Source organism: Lagenorhynchus albirostris, chromosome 2 (assembly GCF_949774975.1).
Source record: "Lagenorhynchus albirostris chromosome 2, mLagAlb1.1, whole genome shotgun sequence".
In the NCBI taxonomy this organism is placed as follows: domain Eukaryota; kingdom Metazoa; phylum Chordata; class Mammalia; order Artiodactyla; family Delphinidae; genus Lagenorhynchus; species Lagenorhynchus albirostris.
This window is the reverse complement of record NC_083096.1, coordinates 153,469,452-153,488,809: the sequence shown is the minus strand read 5'-3', so window position 1 is coordinate 153,488,809 and position 19,358 is coordinate 153,469,452. Positions and strand designations below refer to the sequence as shown.

The following is a 19,358-nucleotide window of genomic DNA, read 5'->3' as shown; positions in this document are numbered from 1 at the left end:
GAACCGGAGGTATCAGGAGCTCTGGAGCCCTGGCGGGGGAGGAGCACGGCATCTCCTGGACAGCAGGGTGTGGAGCAAGAACCCTGGTTGCGTGCCAGGGCTCCTGGTAACGCAGTCTAAGATTGTGCTACATTTCATTTCCAAAAGAGTACCCTTGGAGGGCTCTAGCGTCTTTGAAAGGGGTGTGAGGCTTCTGCTCTCCTCAAGGCTGGCAGTAAAGAAGAGCTCAGGCATGCTTGCCCTGGTGGGGGTCAGGCCCCTGGGAGAACCAGTGATCCCATGAGTGGTGAGCTAGAGGGACACCCTCTCTCTCGGCCCCCTGAAATGCTGGCAGTGCCTGGGCTTGCTGCATACTGACAGCCTCCTGAGGGCTCCTTTCCTAGGAGTGCTGGGTCGGGGGAGAGACTGGGTGGGGAGTAGTTTAGGAGATGGCTTGACAAAGGGGATATGATTCTTCAGGGAAGAACCAAGACTTGGCCCCATTTGCTGGAGCCCGATTCATACCAAAGGCCCATCACAGACTTCCCTTTAGGGAAGGAGTCTATGAAGGAAGTGGGACAGATTGAATAGAGCAGACACGTGAAGACAGATGTTCTGAATCATCTGTCATGGTTCCTGCCCTCAGCCCAGCATCGCTGCAGGACCACTGCTGCCTCTGCCACATCTTCCACGAATCCTGCCTGAGCAGAGGAAGATGGAATGACAAAGAGCCCACCCTGTCATCAGCCCCAGGGTCCCCTGGGGTGAGGAGAGGGCATGTGGAGTCAGGACACTGCATCTAACAGTGTCTGGGGGGGATCATGTTCCTTCCCTCCCTGCCATGCCTTCTTCAAGGGACAGAGGCTGCCCCCTCCAGGGAAGGGCAGCGGTCACACGTGTGCTCCCTCCTCTCCTGGGACAGGCTAGCTCCAGAACAGCTTTTCAAACAAGCCCCTGCATCCACGAGGCTGACAGACAGACCCTTAAATCCAGCCACTCACCACCACCCATACGCGGAGTCTCACTCGACTTGACCCTCATGGGAGAAAAATCCAGGTGGGGATGAGTAACTTAATTTGGTACAAAGGGTTAAAAATAATTCCCCGACATCAACTTGTGTGGGGCATGACTTCCCACTATCGAGGTGCAACAGTGGAGTGGCCCAGCTCTTGGGCAGTCTTGGCAGCTGGGGGCCGTAGGCAGGTCAGCCCAAGTCACCGACAGGTCAGGCCCCACCTCTGGCTAGAACCTTCCCTGTGCCAGCCAACCTTCCTCAGAGGCAAGAGGCCAGCCGCCTTCAGCTCCCCAGCAGCAGCCTCTGCTGGTAGCTCCTTCCGTCTTCCTGCGCCTCTAGAGGAATGAGGGCGACACCCCTCACTGATACCCCCGTTCCCTGGGGGTAACCACACGGTCCGCGTATGCCCACTCAGTGCCACATCGGCAAATGTCTACGCCGTCCTGTGGTCACTCATCATCCCACCACCCCGAAGGCGTCAAGGGTTTTCACCCATCCTGAGGGTGGCTGCTCTGCGTCACCCACAGGACACAGAAATACGCTTTTGCAAGCGAGTTCCCACCCCCACTCCCCACCCTAGGATCTAGGAGCACAGAGCCCTTTGCCTTATTTTAGAAACATGAGAAATGCATGCGTTACCCAGTCTGACCCTAGGAGAGAATCTCTGCAGAAAGAGAAAACTCAGCCTAGCTGTCTCTCCACACACACAAGCGTTCCCGCCATGATAATACAGGAATGGAGTCTCCAGCAGGAGTCAGGAGCCCAGGAGCTTATCTTGTCCTTACTGCCCTCACCCACTTTTTGTCTGTGGGCAGGACCAGTGGGGACCTGGCTTCTCCCCCTGGTTTTCACGGGAGGGAGGTGGCCAGGCCCTGGCTTCAGCCTAATGTGGTTCCTGCCAGAAAGGACCCCTCGGTGGGGATGGCTCTGTCTCAGCCTCTGTCTCCACCTTCCTGCCTCGGAATCGACCCCCAGGCCCGTCTGGCTTCGCTTATGGATGGAGTCCAAGCACCTCTCCACGGATCCCCACGTATGCAGGTTAGAGTCAGTGTAGCTCTCAGGGGTGATATCTGGGGAAGAGGCAGAGCGCGAGCCTGTCCCAGGCCTTGACCCCTCCTGCTGCCTCTTTCCACCCCACCAGACATGAACCCAAGGGCTGCTGTGTCCACCTCCTGGGCAACCTCTTGCCTTTCACGCTAGACCTGAGGAAGGAGAGGGACAGATTTGGGCACTCCCGAGCCAGACTTCAGGATTCCCAGCAGACATCTCACAAGGTCCAGTCCAGGCCCTGGTGCCCACCCCCAGGGCCCAGCTGTCCAATCAGGTCAGGGTTTGAGTGGCTTTGGGAAGCTCCAACCAGACAAGGGTGGAAAGAAAGCAGAGGCAGGCGCGGTGTCTAGAGCAGGCCAGGCTACCCTCCAGAGGGCAGCGGCAGAGGGCAGGGGGCAGGGAGGCCGAGAGGGGGGAGTATTGCTTATACAGAGCTGGTGACCGTGATGGTCTAGAGTCTACAGCCAAGCTGTCCGTGGAGCCAGGAGGCTGAAGCCTCAGTGAATCTGAGCTCCCAGACATGGACCCTGGTCTGGAAAAGAGAAAAAAAAAAAAAAATAGAGCCCCCAATAATCAACTTCATGCAGCTAATCCCCAAAGGTCGGACAGGCTTCACAGAGCAAGTCAGCCCCAGCCCTCCTCATTCCTGCCAGCAGCCCTGCCCTGGGCACATCCTCAACAAGCCAGGCCCCTCCAGGACGAGCCCAGAGGGGCACAGGGCCACCCTCAGGAACTGGGATGGACACAGGTGCCGCCAGGGGCTGCCCACTTTGGCAGGTAACGTCCCTATGAGGCCAACCTCTTGCATGTCAAGACCGTCCACTCCACACCACCTGGGGTCCGCTGGGAGAGCTCCTTTGGCATGTCGCAAGTGAGGAGGCTTGGAGGGAAACAGGAGGTGAACAATTCTAAGGGAGGTACCAGCACTTTCCTCCAAGGTACCTGGCCTGCAACCCTGGGAACTGACACCTCCTTCAATCTCACTTGTAGGAAGGAGGTGGCGCCGGCCCGAGGGAGAAAGCGGTCTTTAAGCCCTCAGCTCCCCGGCATCGTCTGCCTCCCGGAGCCCTGGCCAGGGCGCTAGGTGAGATGCTACGTGCTGTGGATGCATTCGGTGGGAAGAGCAGCCGGAGTGCCCAGCGAAGAGGAGGGGTGTCAGGGTTCCCAGAGGGGCCTCGCTGTGGCCAGCTGCAGTGGACGCTACATTCCTCAAAAAAGAGCAGAGGCGCTGGGAGAGGCAGAGGTGGAACAAAGAACAAGACAGAAAACTAAGCAGGGACCACCAAGAACAGGCACAGGCGGGGACACGCAGGCTCTGCCCTGAGCCTAGGACCAGGTGGGATGGACCAATGGCTGCGTCTCCCACTTCCACCCCTGGACTCAAGTGGAGTCCCGTCCACGCAACTCTCCTTTGGGTTTCTTCACAACGAGACACAGAGAGACGTGGATTTCAGCCCATATAGTCACTAAGACCAAATACACCCAGACAAATGAACAGATCTAACATGGTCACACACAGACACACACACAAACACACACGCACACATACTAGAGTCTCCACTGCCAGCTGGGACAGGCCCAGTAGCCAACAGGCATGCAGCAAGGCAAGGGGTCCAGAAAGACGTGAAGACTATGTACAGGGGAGGAGACGGGGGGTGGCAGCACCCCTTCCCACACTGCATCCAGGCCTCTTCCTGAGGCCCTTAGGAGCCTGAGGGGCTCGTGGCACTCTCCAGGGAGGACTGGGACAGGCGCCTGGTGAGGGAGCCGAGCGTAGAGTCTGCCACTGAGGACGTGGGGAAGAGTTTGTACCAGCCGGTGACCGCGGCACTCAGGTCCAGCTCGTCCAGCATGATCTGGGCCATGCCCATGAAGCACTTGTGGTCCATGCGGCCATAGTCTCCCCAGACAATCACCTGCCAGTGGGGAGGAAGAGAGAGGAGCTGAGCCACATCTCCAACTCCAGGGCTGGGCAGTGGGTCCAGGAACCATGTAGAAGTTTTGCCAGGGCACAGATGGGACAGAGAGAGGCAGAACTCACACCGACTTTGGGCAGCAACTTACCGAGCACTTAAGATGTGCCAGGCTCGACCCTACAGGCTTTATATACGTTATCTCAGCTGTTACAACCATCTAGGTAGACGTGCTAGGTATTATTATTTCTACAAAAAGGAAATGTATCTCAGAGAGGTTAATTAACTAACCCAAAGATACACAGTAATTGGTGGCATAGCTGGGATTAGAACCTGGGTCTGACTTCCAGAGCTTCTCAGCATCCCAGATGACAACCTTCCTCAGTGGGGAGCAGACTGAGAGTCCAGGACCTGGGTCACAGCTCCCACTCTGCTGCTGGATCACAGTGGGACAATCAACATTAGCACCAGGTGGAAGAAGATGGTGGTCAAACCCTGCTTCTACCTACCAGCTGTGCAACCTGGGGGCAACCGAGTTATTTCCTCGAAACTTGGTGTCCTTATGAATCGACAGGGAGAAAAACACCTTCACCAGGTTGTAACAAAAAATGGGTAAAGCATATTTAATGCGTCTGGCACAAGATAAATCATAAATAAGACAAATTTTAAATTACAGTCTTTGAGAGTTGCCCCGCCCCACTGGCCCCATGACACTCACCTGCAGCACCTTGCCCTGGGGCCCCTCGTCAAAGAGCAGAGCCTGCTGGTACAGGGGATCACAGGTCTTCTTGGCCACCTTTGTCTTCTTCTTGGCCAAGCAGGCCCCGTTCTCAAGTAGGTAAACCTTGATATAGGTGGCTGAGGGATGGAAGAGAGCAGGATGGGGAGGTGTCCAGGGGAGACTGCTGTGGCCTGCCCATCCCCTAACCTCCATGTGATCCTGGAGGGGAGCAGGGTGAGCTGGCTGAGCTGACCAGCAGACAGCAGGTGGAGAGATGGGCTCAACACCGACTCTTCCATCCTCCCCTCCCCCTCCCCCCACTCACTGGCCTTCCAGGCAATCCGTGACTCCAGTGTTGAGAATACTGGTTAGGCCAGTGGGGAGCTGGGACTCTCTAGACCCAGAACTCAGCTGTACATCCCTCCCTGGCAGGACCTCGTTTCCAAAATCCCTCTCCCAGCTGATCTGCTTCACCTGGGAGCGATTTGGAGCCTGGTTTGGGGGTCAGGCCCCGAGCCTCAATCACTTCCACCTCCAGCTGGCTGCTCCGGTCCATGATGGCAACGTGCACATCCCCTGCAAGGGAGAAGAGGGACAGTTCAGGCAGAGCCAGACCAAGGGGCAGGCCGGCCAGCCACCATGCAGCATGCCAGTCTGCAGAGGATGTTCCAGCGCTGGAAAGGGCACAAGATGGACAAAACTGTACGCGCCGGAGCTGCTCTCGGGAGACCACGTTAAAGCAGCTGAGAAATGCTTTGACAGGGCCCTTACGGTGGGATGGGGGCATGACCCTCAAGGGGCCTGTTTGGGGAACAACAAATGTAAGCCTGGTCATGGGCGGTGGAGGGGTGTTCTGCTTCACCGAGCAGAATAGCAAGTTTGGGGACAGAGCTTCCTGTGTCAGGAAGACAGAGGGGAGGCTGTGGGCTCAGTAGCTCTTCTTCACCTTCTGCACAGTGGTCATCAGCCACTCCCCTCAATATACATCAAACAAATATTTAAAGGATATCAGTTTGGAGAGACGCTGAGATACAAGCCTGCCCAGGACATGAGGCACGTCCTGGAAATGAGGGCCTGCTCGTACCCTTGATAAAGGATGGGGGGAAGGCAGCAGATGTCCCGGGAGCACAGAGTGAGAACTCCTCTCTGTGCCCCACAAAATGGATTATCCAGCTGGGGCAAGTTCTGTGTGTGGAGTCATATCAGTCGTCTGACTTCTAGAACTCTTGGCTTTGTTTGACACAGGTTAGCAGAATTTGCAATTCTGCACTAGTCACGTGGGACGTCCTTCAAAGGGGTGCAGAATCATAAGCCTGATGCAGAAAAACTAAAATGGGCCAGACTTTGGGTTTAGCCACCCGTTTTAGATTCTCTGAGCCGTCATGCAACAGCAACTGTTTGTATTTGCACACTTTGGAAGATGGGGATTTATGACTTTCAGGAGACATCCTGGAATTCATCCCTCTCCCTCTAGCTATTCCTGACCTCCCCATGGGGAATAGGGAGGGGTAGGTCTCAGGAATTAATCTCCAGTTCTCACTGTAACATCCCTAACAAGGTGAGCCAAGGCAAACCTGTCCTTCCCAGTTTAGGACACCAGGGGGCACCACACACAAGTGTTCTAGGCTGTGATGGCGTATTAGCCTTGTGGAAGCGGCTGGTTCCTCTCACTGCCTCCCAGCCCTTGGCCCAAAGCAGACTATCCAAGCCCTTGAAAGCCTGAAAGCGGACTTCCCTGGTGGCGCAGTGGTTAAGAATCCGCCTGCCAGTGCAGGGGACACGGGTTTGAGCCGTGGTCCGGGAAGATCCCACATGCCGTGGAGCAACTAAGCCCGTGTGCCACAACTACGGAGCCTGCGCTCTAGAGCCCATGAGACACAACTACTGAGCCTGCATGCTGCAACTACTGAAGCCCGTGTGCCTAGAGCCTGTGCTCTGCAACAAGAGAAGCCACCACAACGAGGAGCCTGCGCACCACAATGAAGAAAGCCCCTTCACAGCAACGAAGACCCAGCCAAAAATAAATAAATTAATTAATTAAAAAAAAAAAGTCTGAAAGCAAGGGCTGGGGATTAGCCAAATACCACCCAAGAGCCCAGTGGGAGCTGACATTCACCCTCTGAGGGTCCCTGTGGACCCCTCTTCCAGCAGACAAAGGCTCCTGTGTGAGCAGTTTAGAGGAAGACAGGGCAGTACAGTGAGAGGAGTCCTGGCTTGGAATGCCAGCTCCACTGCATGGTTCACAGCAGGGCACTGTCTGCACTCAACTTCCTCATTTGCTGTGAGGTCAAAGGTTAGACACTGTCTATGTGAGGGCTGAGGTCAGACTGATGGGGAAGGAAGGGTGGAGGTGAGGAGGCATCTCTGGGGAAGCTAGCCTGGGAGTTGCTGCTTGAAGCCAACACAGCCAGGATCTAAGGGAGAGAGAGAGGGAGGGAGCCAGAACTGCAGCTAAAAGGACCAAGAATAGACTGTAGGGAGTACTTCCTAGCTGCAGAGAAGAAGGATGAGAAAATTACTAAAAGTCTTCTAGGTGCCAGGCACTGTTAGAAGTAACAAGTCAAATCAGACACGGTTCCTAAAGTGTAAATGAAATATTTCATGCGAAGCATCAAATAGGGACTCAATACATTGTCTTTAGATCGCAGAACTATGGCAGGCATTATTATTCCCATCTTACAGATGAGGAAACTGAGGCTCAAAGAAGGGATGTGACTTGGCCAAGGTCCCACAGATAATCAGTGATGGAGCAGACTCCATGGATGTTAATGCCATGATGATTTTTGTTCACCATTTTATGCCTGGCACTTAGCACAGCTGGGCACACAGTAGGCGGTGAGAGAGTGGGTGAGTATGTGGTGATGCGAGGGAGGGAATGTACTGGAAAAGCTGCTGCAGGGCGGCTGGCGGAGAAAGGCTGGAACCCTTTCCTCTCTGCTGCGGGAGGGATTGAGGAGTGTGCATACTGACTCCTCCTCACTGGCACAAAAGCCTGAGCGAGGACTCCTTTCTGCTGCTTGCATCGCATCACGCGGGGCCCCCGCTGGGCTCACCCTTCCTGCTGCGTGGCTGCCGTTGCCCCACTCACCCTGCCCTTGAGAAGACTCACCCATTGGTGGCGTTGCCAGCGTCTGTCGCCCAACAATCTGGGCTGGTCCCAGACCATCCAGGAAATCGCTGAACTGGCTTTCACCTCCAAGCCGGGTGGTGGGGAATATGAACCTGGAGAAGGAGGCATGAGATGCTTGAGGGCATCTGGATGGCGGGAGGCAGTGGTTCTGCCCCTGGGGCACTGGGCACTCCCTCTGTGCCTCAACCTCCCCTCTACAACGTGTGAGTGTACTGCTATGGCTGGGGTCAAACAGAACTGTTCATCTCTGCACATTAAAGAAAAATACTCTGATGCCACTTGAGAAAAGAGACTAATAAACATACATAACCATGGTATTTAATCCTCAAGCGCCAGAATTTCTAAGGCAACCCTGAAAAAGCAGGGCTTGCTGGACACTTGCGTCCTCACCAGGGGGTGTTAATGCCAAGAACCAGAGACAAAGGCCAGAAATTTCAATGCCTGGAACAAGTTCTAAGAACTGAGTTTTAGTTGACTATAAGTTTGAAATCCAAGTCAACAATGTGAGGTGGTATCCCAAACAGCAACTGAGACCAAAATAACACAATTACAGGTTTGAGATTAATGACAAGCGATGGTGGGTGGCCCATGGCTGTGGGGAGCCTGGAAATAGTAACAGAAAAAACTGACAGTGATTGAAATTTGGCCAGATGCCAACAGCACACTAAATGCTCCACTGTATCATTTAACCCTTACCACCACTGTGGGTGGCAGGAGCTATTATCCAGTTTTACAGATGAGACAACAGAGGCTCCAAATGGTAAGAGGCTTGCCTTGCCTACAAAACAGAGATGAGGGGGCTTCCCTGGTGGCGCAGTGGTTGAGAGTCCGCCTGCCGATGCAGTGGACACGGGTTCGTGCCCCGGTCCGGGAAGATCCCATATGCCGCAGAGCGGATGGGCCTGTGAGCCATGGCCGCTGAGCCTGCGCTCCGCAACGGGAGAAGCCACAACAGTGAGAGGCCCACGTACCGCCAAAAAAAAAAAAAACAAACAAAAACAGAGATGAAACCCAACTCATACAGGGTGATGGTGAGGATTCGGGCAGATGGTGCAGGAGCAGTTCCAGACAAACAGGAAACAATCAGCGGTAGTTACTGCGGCTGTTGGTGTGATCATCACGGGAAATGTGCTACTTTTGCATGTCCTCAAGCCTATGTTCTGGGGAGGCCAGCAGAGAAAGGACAGGTGAGGGAGGGCTGGCCCAGAACTGCCCAGAGGCTACAATGGACCAAAGAAAGTTCTAAGATCTCCTAGAATAGCTCAGGCTCCTGCCTAGAGAGAGAAAATGTTGTCCCAGAACCAATCCCCTGTTGGACCATTTGGCCTGAGTTCCCCTTGGCCAGAGACAGGCAGGAAGGGGAGACAGGCTACATACACTTATTGGAAAGGACATGTGTCTCTCCTCTATCAGGCTCAGCCTTCATACCCCAGGAAGGGGCTTCAAGGCCCATCCATTTTTATTGGCCACAGTCTGCAATAGCCTAATATCACATTTTTAGGATAATGGGATCTGAAAAGGTTAAATGAATAGCCAAGATATGGAAGCAAACTAAGTGTCTATCAACAGATGAATGGATAAAGAAGATGTGATATATATATATCATATATATATAGATGTAACATAATATATATATATGAATGAATATGATGGAATATTACTCAGCCATAAAAAAGAATGAAATAATGCCATTTGCAGCACAACATGGATGGACATGGAGATTATCATACTAAGTGAAGTAAGTCAGACAGAGAAAGACAAATATGATATCATATTACTTATATGTGTAATCTAAAAAATAGTACAAATAAACTTATTTACAAAACAGAAACAGACTCACAGACACAGAAAACAAACTTATGGTTACCAAAGGAGAGGAAAGGAGGGATAAATTGGGAATATGGGATTAATAGATACATATTACTATATTAAAAAATAAACAACAAGGACCTACTGTATAGCACAGGGAACTACATTCAATATCCTGTAATAAACTCTAATAGAAAAGAATCAAAAGAATATATATATACGCACATATATACGTATAACCGAATCACTTTCCTGTACATCTGAAACTAACATAATATTGTAAATCAGCTATACTTCAATTAAAAAAAGAGAAAGAGAAAGGATAACAACTATAACAAAAAGAAACGTAGACTCTTGAGGTCACAGAATTTCAGGAGCTTAGTATAGAGAGCGTGGAGATTGTGAAAAAAGTTTTAGGGTCAAATGTCCTTAATTCAAATCCTAACTCCACCACCATTTAATAGCTGTGACCTTGGAAAGGTACCATACCCTCTTCCTGTGCCTCAGTTTCTCCACTTGTAAAATGGAAATAATGGTAGTACCAACATCCCTCAGGGTTGTTGTATTAAATGAGACACTGGTTTTGGCCTGATAGTGGCTGGTAGACCCCAGGGTAAGAGGCACTGATCTGAAGTGCCATTCTGCATATGGTAAATCCTAGCAGCTACTCACATTCATAGGAGCAGGCACAGTAGCAAGACACGTGATCATAGAATTTAAATAATAGAGCCACAGAATCCTGAAATCATTGGGCCTTGATGAAGCTGATTCAGAAAATCTTAATCATATAACCATCATTTCATAGATTTAGAAGAGATCCAAGGGGATATCTAACCCAGAGACTTCCCAATTTTCGACTGCAACACATATGCATATGTAAGAAATACACTTAACGTCATAGACCTACGTGCATCTATCCATCTATCTATCTGTTGAAAAGTTCACAAGGTAATTTTTCCTTCCTCCATGGGATACATTTGAATTTCCTATTTCCTTTTCTAATGCTGGTTTTGACCCACTCAACAGATTTTACTTCCTGCCTGTAAGTCATCATCCAGTTTGAAAAAGTGATCTAGTCCAAACTCCTGCCCTAAGCTCCAAGCAAGTCCACCTGTGAGAACTCCAGTCAGCTGAGCTGTAACAACTGTTTCAGATTTAAAAGATTTTAGGATCCCATTTTCTTTTCCAACCCTTTCCTCTGGAGCAGGATGGTATGGAGGTCTTGGGAGGTGGGAGGCATGAAACATACCGATGGGATGAACTGTTCCTGGGCCACTGGGGTATTCTGATGGGAGACAGAGGCCCAGAGCAATAGGAAGACGGGGGCCCAGACAGCGGGTGTCCAGGGGAGGGGGACAGAGGGAGGCGGGGATACAGAGAAACTCAGATAACTGGGCTGGAAACCCAAGCAGATTTTCCAGCCCTGTGCCTGTGACCAGAGGACCCCGGTGGAGGGTGGGTACACAGTGGGGGTGGGCTGAACGCACGTGCCATCGGAGCTATTGCTGTTGGTGCTCCCGTCCGTGGACTCCCGGCTGCCCTGGCGAGGGACCCGACTCCGCATCTCCACGGCAACACCCGTCTCCGTGCTCCGCCGGATGTTGCTGCGCAGTTTCTTCGTGGCCCCCTCTGTGACACCCCCAGAAGCACAGAGAAGGAACAGGTCAGATCACTGAGGAGGCTTCTCCGAGATCACTGCTAAAGTCATCCTCTTGGGAGGGGGCAGGATAGGCAGGGCCCTGACTGGAGGCAGGGCCACTGCTGCGATGACCTCTAGAGCCGGTCTGCAGCCTGACCCCTGGCCCTGCTCAGGGCAGTGACGCAGACAAAGCAGACTAGAAGGATGGCTGGAGGCAGAGTGGAGATGGTGGGGCTACGGGTGGGGAGTCAGCAGGCAGCACTCAGCCCTGCAGCCCTCCACCCTCGGTCTCCTTCCTGCCAGGCTCCCCTGACCCACACCTTGCCACTCAATTTCAGCCCTTGCCCCAAAGGGTTAAGTTTCTTCTTCTGGAAAGTTTGCCTTCTCTGGAATTTCCAGATTTGCTTTTCCTCTTCCAGGTACTCTCCTGAAGCCTGTCACTCCCAGACATCACAACCCACCTCTGTGATACCTTCACAGGCCCTATAAAAGACAAACCAACCCATGTGAATCCTGACCCTGGCAAACTAACACCCATTCTCAAGGTGGGTCTGAACGTGGAGGGGGATGTGTGTGGAGAGGTGGAGAAGCCACTAGAAAAATAAGACTGAGAGAGAAACTCCTAGGCTGACCTGAACTGATTTTGGCTCTGAGGGAGAGGTCTGCAGAAGAACCTCAGAAGCTGTGTGGTGACAGCTCACCCCTGTAGCTCCTGTTCGGGGGGCCCTCTACCCCTAGGTCCCCTCTTCAGCCTTGCATGGAACATAGGGCACTTTGCCTCTCCTAGCAGCGGCACCATCCTGCCTGGGTTTCCATGGCAACCTCCTCAGCATTGCAGTGTGGTCCCTTTAGACACTCTCTCTGCCTGGCGGGGGGGGGGGGGGCGGACAGAAGACAGGTTGTGGGTTTTCAGGGACTTCCCCTCCTGAAGCTTGGCTGCCTGAGGAGCCTGACGGGGAGGGAAGTGACGCTCAGATAGGGACTATACCAAAGGAGCCTTTTGCTGTCACTGGTTAGAGGCCCAGGCAAATTAAGGGTGGAGTTGCTTACAGGGATGGGGAGAGGCCAGGGTGAGGCAGGCAGCACAGCCCCTGAAAGCAGCGGGGAAGGGGGAGCTGGTTACCTTGGAAATTCGCTCTCCCACTAACACCCAACGGTGGGTCGGGAGGGGATGTTTGAGACCCCAGCCTGGGAGAAGGGGGCCTTTATTCCTCCTGCTTTGCCCTACTTATCTTTCGGGAAGCCCCATCGGGAGAGGAAAGGCTGAGAGGACGGGATGGGGGGACTGGGAGTGGGGTGCTGTAAGGAGGAATGTCTCCTCTGGAACCACCCCAGCTTCTGGGATATTGGAACAGCTACCAACCAGCAATCAGTGAGACCATCAACGTGTCTGTCTCTCTTACACACACTGCCCCCCCACACACAGAGTCTTATTAGCTCACGCATATTTCTTTCGCACAGGCGTAAGCAGACACACATGAGTGCCAACAATCACATATGTTTATACAGTGATCTCACATACAAGGTCGTGTGCATGTTCATATAACAGTCACACAGCCACAAATGGTCTTACCGAGTCTTAGTCATACGTACACATGACACAGCCTGCCACACACATGTGACCTCCACACCATAATAACACCAGGAGCTGAACCCATCCGCTCAATCACACACACAGATGCAAACCTACAAATGGTGTGTGACCCACCACACACAGAGGGCTGGGCAATAATTGTGGGTGGGGTGGACTTGCCCTGTCCCTTGCTCCTAACTGCCACATCCTCTCTAATCCAATTAGAAGACAGAAGGGCCTGTGGGGGCCACACTTCACCCTCCTTCTCCTCAAACCCCCCCAGCATACACCCTGAGCTGAAGTCAGAGCCTCACCACCTCGTGACCCCAATCCCCCGTCTTCTAGAGCTTAGGAAAGCTCTGACCCATTTGGGAGAGAATTTACCTTCTTTGATCTGCCCAACCTACTGTGAGCCCCTGGGTAGGGAAGTTACAGAATCCTGAAGTGCCATTTCCCAGATGGGGAACCTAGAGTCCAAGCACCCATAGAGCTGGGGCTACACCCTAGGCCCACTGACTCCCAGTTCACTGATATGCTACTCTTCACCCCCCTCCACCAACTCCACATTGTTTTGAGATGTGATTCAGCAGAGATTAAGTTCCATGTCTCTGGGTGAGGAGGAAGGTCTTGCAAACTCAGAGAAAATTCCTCTACTGGTTTCATACCTGTCCAGTCTCTGAACTCTGTCGATCTGGGGAGTAACTTCATGTAGCCTCTCTCCCTAGAGAACTGGACCAAGTTGCTTGCAATAATTCTGTGGTCCTTGGAGACCAAAAGACTCCAGGGACCATCCCATCTGTCCCACCATGAACAAGGGAGAGGAAAACACAGCCTCCAGCAGCACTCCCCATGGGATCTCCTGCAATGATCCTGAGCCCTCGCCCCACCCCGGTCCAGGGCCCAGAGACTAGGAGGGGAGAGCCACTGTCCTTGGTACTGAAAAGAGAAGCTCCATTTGGGCAAAGGCAAGGACAGCCCAGGATGGCCCTGTGTAGACCCAGCCTAAGGCCAGGCCAGAACCCACCTGTGTCCTGGGAGCCCAAAGATCTGACCCCACCTTCCTCTCTGCTCCCACAACTTAAAGAATGTTAAATCTAGAAGGAAGCTCCATTTTACAGAAGAGGAAACTGAGGCCCAGTGGGAAAGTGACTCTGCCAAGGTCCCATGAGGAGTTAGAGCCAGGACTAGTCCTCTAAAGTTTCAGGGTGAGTTTTTGGAAGGCCATTCTAGGGCAACGTAAGGAATAAAATGGAAGGGGCAGGCAGAAGGCAGGGGAACTAGACGGGAGGCTGGCGCAATAGAACAGGCTTTGAAACAAAGCGATAGGATAGGATGGGTGAGGCTCAAGCCAATGAGCAGTATGGAGGACCTGGGAAGGGCAGACTCAGCCCAGGAGACTGGGTCCTGGAGAGGAGTTCCTCCCCACTGCACACAGCCCCGCCCTGCAGGGAACTGAGCCATCCCACCGGGGGCAGCAGGGTCACCCTGCTAGGATCTTATCCCAGAACAGAGTTTCCGGGGCCAATGCCCTCAGTGATCGGCCCTATACCTCCCTCTGAGGCCAGACCCCAGATGGCGCTTTAAGCTGGGACACTGGCAACCTCAAGGCCTGGGAGAACAAAATGGGGACAAGTAATTATGAAGAGGAGAGGAGTATTCTACAAGCAAGGGGCAGAGCTGTGGAGGCCAGAGAAGTCACTTTTTTTTTTAGTCACTTTTTTTTTTGGTCCTACTGTGTGACCATGGGTAATAATAACACCAACAATTTACCAAGCGTCTAGTACGTGCAGGCAAGAGGCTGGGTACCTTTACACATCCTATCTCATTCAATCCCCTGGACAACGCAGCAAGGCATGTATTATTGTCCTGATTCTACAAATGAGGAAGCGGTCTCAGAGAGGTGAAGTAACTTGCCCAAGTCGCCCACCTAGGAAATGACAGGGTGTATCTCTGAAGGCCAATTTGAAGTCCTTCTCCAAAAAAGTACCTTCTAGTCTCCAGGCTCAGATGCCTCATCAATAAAATGAGTACTCAGACCAGAAGATCTCCAGATCCCCAGGGCCCCTTCCTGCTCTGACATTTGGCAACTGGATGATTCAGAGAGACCTTTGGTTAGAAGGGCAGTGGGCAATTCCCCTGGCTCCCCAGGCATTCAGCCATGCCCTTGCATACCGCAGAGACAAGTGATCTGGAAGCCCCATCATCGTTCATTTCCCCTCAAGGCTGGAGGTCATCCTGGTGTCTGCTCCAATCCCTGCCTGCTGACTGTGGAGCCTAGGTAGGTGGAGAGTCCCAGGCAGAACACTGATATTCTCACAGTGACTCAGGCACCTGTCCTGGCCTTGGAAGACCGTCCCTCCAAATCATTTGGGCATGAAGAGACCTTTGGGTCTGAAGCTGAAACAGCCGATTCAGCCAGAGATCAGCAGGGCTTGGTTTCCTGAGGCCAGACTCCTGGGGGCCCTCCTAATCTTAGTCCCCCAACCTTAATGCCACCCCGTTGGTCCTGTCCCAGCCCAACTCCTGGATTCCTAGATCCCCATCTTCCAGACTCCCTAGTGTCAAGCATATTCACAGGGGCCATGCTCATCCTGGGGCACTCATAATCTCAAGCCCCCTCCCCGTCTAGCATTTCTCTGAGCCAGAAACCATATCGCAGCTTGACTGCTGGAAAAGACCATCCCACATGCTCCTGTGGAGGGCTTTGTAAAAATCTACTTTAAGGCCTGGAGAAGTCCCCCAGCCCCAGCCCCAGCTGGGAGTCTTGATGGGCATTCTCCCCGGATCCTCCAGTGCCCCACACCTCACCACCCCCCATCCAGCTGCCTATTTGAAGGTTTCTTAGGAAGTTGTTACTCGGAGCAGAATAAGCAGGAAGAGGTTTTAAAACAAAACCAGCTGGTGTCTGGGCTGATGCCACAAAGTGAGGAGGTCTTGGTGGGGGGGCTGGCTCCCCTGTGACGTGAGCTCCAGGTGTGACTGTGTGTGACAAGATGGGTTACCCGCCAGGCTGAGCGTAAGTAGGATTCTATAACCAGGTGTCTGAGAAAATCTGCTGTATTTATCAGGAGGTAGCTGTGAAGGTAGTGTGTGAATGTGGCTTTGTGAGGTATATGCATACACACATGCGATGTGTTTCTATGACCACAGGCCACTGAGTGTGCACGTGCGTAAGGGTAGGTTTCCTGAGCAGTCGAGCATGCTATTTATGTGATTATGCAAGGCATGTGTCTTTGTATGTGTGTGTCTCTCTCGTGGCTTTGTAACATATGTCTGCAGCTACTTGTACTTAGGAAACTCGAAGACTATAGGTGAGACTGAATCTCGTGGATGTTTCCGTGACGCTGTGGTGTCACTCAGCACAGTGCCAGGAACATGATGGCTGCTTAATGAATAACTGCTGATAAGTGTGTAAGTCTGTGCAGAGGCAGCAGAGTACCAAGGTTAGGAGCACGAAGGCGGGAGCCCAATGCTGGGGTTTGAATCCAGACTCTACCACCTACTAGCTGTACAGTTTGGGGCATCTTACTTCCCTTCTCTGTGCTCCAGTACCTTCCACATAGAGTTACAGAAGGAGTCAGTGAGTAGGACACGTACTAGACCCAGAGCAGCACCTGGTACATGCTAAGTGTGACATAAGGATTTGTGGGGGTAGGAGTGCCCACCCGCGAGAACTGCCCCTGGGCGCCCGGTCACTGTGAGGGGCCCACACCCCTCACCAGCCTGGGGGAGCTGGAGTGTGCCCCTGCTCCACTGGGTCAGGCCCACGATGGCCACCATCTTGGCCCCGAGGCTGCTGCGCCGCTTCTTGGCCGTGGTGGTCCCGGTCCCGTCCCCAGCCTGCTGGGGTCCGCAGATTTCGCCGCTGATGCTGGAGCTCCGCACCACGTTCCTGGAGGCCGCAGCTGAGGCTGGAACTGGCTCCCCGTTAAACATGATCCACGGGGCGGCAGGGCCTCAGGCAACCCTGTGGGGCAGCGGGAGAGACAAAGGGATCCCACGTCAGACCCTGGGCCCCTCTACCACCGCCCCACCCCTTCCTAGCTGTGTGACCTCGGGCAAGGCGCTCAGCCTCTCTGAGGTTGTGGGGATTAAATGAACAAGTCAATGTAAAGGGTGTGCCCAGAATCTGGCTCGATGAACGGGACTATTCTCATTAGCATGTGGCTGCCCTGACAAGTGACCTGGTTTGGCGGTGAAGGCAGAGGCTGTGCAGTTATGTGACCCACTCTTGAATTCCAAAGGCCTCTACCCACTAGCTGTGTGACCTCACGACCGAACATCTTGGGGTTTCAGTGAACACCTCAGCAAAATGAGAAATGAAAGCACTTACCTCGTAGGACTGTTGTAAGGATTAAATTAGCGCAGGTCAAAGTGCCTGGAACGGTATCAGGCACAGAGTAAATATTCAGTAAGCGTGACTGTTGTTTTCACAGCCAAAAATGAGAACAGGCAGAACAAAACTGGCTCCAGCCTGGGCAGACTGTGGAAGGGGTCCTCCTGCTTGAAGCGGGTGGGACAGAAAAGTGTAAAGAAGCAGGGAAAATCACCCTTACTGGGAGGCAGCCACTACAGGCATCTTAGCCGATTTCCTCCCAGTCTCTTTTTCACACATTTCAAAAAATAACTGAACTCATACTGCCAATACAATTTTATATCCTGCTCTTTTTCATTTAATGTTATATCAGAAGGCTCTCCAATGTTATTAACGCTTTGTAGAAATGTTTAAATGCCACCAGTATGTTCCATTGTGTGGAGGCACTATGACTGACTTAAATATTTCAATACAGCTACTGCTTAGATCAAGTCCAACTTTCTCCTCCCTCTCTCTCTCTCTCTCTGTCTCTCCCTTTCTCTCCTGTCTTTTAAACAACACTGCAATAAAGATCTTTGTACACTGATTTTTTTTTTTTTGCGGTACGCGGGCCTCTCACTGCTGTGGTCTCTCCCGTTGCGGAGCACAGGCTCCGGACGCACAGGCTCAGTGGCCATGGCTCACGGGCCCAGCCACTCCGGCGGCATGTGGGATCTTCCCGGACCGGGGCACGAACCCGCGTCCCCTGCATCGGCAGGCGGACCCTCAACCACTGCGCCACCAGGGAAGCCCTGTCCACTGATTTTTATCTGCTTCTTTCCTTAGGATCAACTCCTGGAAATGAGGTGACTGGGCTAGCGAGTGTGAACGCCACTGGTAGCTTTTCACTTCCTGCTTCCTGACGGAGCTCTGGTTTTGTCCACCTCATCCCTTGTTTTAGAGGCAGATCTTGATTTGTTTAAAACAATCAGTGAGTGGCATTCACCTTGGTAACTCTTACTGGTCCAAGGGTGGGCATGTGACTAAGTTGGCCCAATCTGACTTAAGGGCATTGGATTCCAGGCTTACAAGAGAGGTGGGTGCTTCTCCCTCTGTCTGTCTGTCTTTTCCCTTCCTCCCTTAAGACCTCTCTCCCGAGAGAGAGCCCACCCTAGGATGAAGCCAGTGCTGCTGAGGGTGGCACGGCACAGAGACAGAAAGGACCTCAGGCCAACCTGGAGCCTGCCTTCTCTGGCCTTCCTGCTACGTGAGACAATGTGTTTTCCATTGCCTAAGCCAGTTTGACTCAGGGTTCTCTGTTACATCCAAAAGCATCTTACCTAATACTGAGAGCATAAACATTTTTCTGATTCTTGGAATATATTGCCAAATTCCTTTCCAAAGCAGACAAATTTTCTCTCTAATGCTGCATTCAACAAATACCTAAAGGGAATATAGCCAATATTTTATAGTAACTATAAATGGATATTACCTTAAAAAATTGTGAATTACTGTACTGTACACCTATATAATACTGTACATCAAGTATACTTCAATTAAAAAAGCTATTCCAAAAATAAAATGTCAGTTATTCCTAAATTAATCTATAGATTCAGCATAATCCCAGTCAATATTCTAACTGGCCTTCTTGTAGAAACTGGCAAGTGGATGTCCTAAAATAATCAAGGCAATTTAAAAATTTTTATCTATTCATTTTTAAAAATTGAAGTATAACTGACCTACAACACTATGTTAGATCCAGGTACACAAGATAGTGATTTGATAGTTCTATACATTACAAAATGATCACCACAAGTGATCCCAAGTTTTAAGTATTATATTTATGCTAAAGGTCATCATTTTACTTAATAATATACTTTAGAAAGATATTTTTGGGGGAATTTACTGGTGGTCCAGGACTCCGTGCTTCCACTGCAGGGGGCACGGGTTTGATCCCTGGTTGGGGAACTAAGATCCTGCAAGCTGCATGGTGCGGCCAAAAAAAAAAGAAAAATATTTTTTCTCTGAGTATAAAATTGAGGAAAAAATGTTAAAAAAAAATTAAACCCCTAAGATTCCAAGGCCTCTGCTGAGTGCCATTGATACAGTAGTGAGCCAGGCCAACTTCGTCCTGCGCTCCTGGAGCCTCCAGTCCAGGAGAGACAGACAGTGAATAACTAGTTATGCAATTAAATATTTAATGGCGGTTCCGATGAGTGCTAGGAAAGAGGACAG

At 51.9% G+C, this 19,358-nt stretch overlaps 2 protein-coding genes across 3 annotated transcripts in view; both read right to left on the bottom strand.

Moving 5' to 3' along the window:
- LOC132514892 (general transcription factor IIF subunit 2-like) overlaps nucleotides 1-4,783 on the bottom strand; it is a 30,540-nt gene extending 25,757 nt beyond the window's left edge. Inside the window, 1 exon segment of the mRNA XM_060140397.1 lies at nucleotides 4,676-4,783. The gene's annotated coding sequence lies outside the window, so the exon portion shown is untranslated.
- Nucleotides 1-19,358, bottom strand: part of RIMS3 (regulating synaptic membrane exocytosis 3) — a 39,665-nt gene that overhangs the window by 2,011 nt on the left and 18,296 nt on the right. The window contains exons 3-9 of one of the 2 annotated variants that reach the window (XM_060140396.1): nucleotides 17,163-17,329; nucleotides 16,549-16,796; nucleotides 11,105-11,246; nucleotides 7,788-7,900; nucleotides 5,153-5,254; nucleotides 4,676-4,815; nucleotides 3,683-3,960 (exon numbers count right to left, since the gene is read on the bottom strand). In XM_060140396.1, coding sequence (XP_059996379.1) covers nucleotides 3,748-3,960; nucleotides 4,676-4,815; nucleotides 5,153-5,254; nucleotides 7,788-7,900; nucleotides 11,105-11,246; nucleotides 16,549-16,765 — 927 coding nt within the window. In that variant the 5' untranslated portion in view covers nucleotides 16,766-16,796; nucleotides 17,163-17,329 and the 3' untranslated portion in view covers nucleotides 3,683-3,747. Of the gene's footprint in view, nucleotides 1-1,605; nucleotides 3,961-4,671; nucleotides 4,816-5,152; nucleotides 5,255-7,787; nucleotides 7,901-11,104; nucleotides 11,247-16,548; nucleotides 16,797-17,162; nucleotides 17,330-19,358 lie in introns of those variants that run through there. The other variant, XM_060140395.1, reaches the window with a different exon arrangement.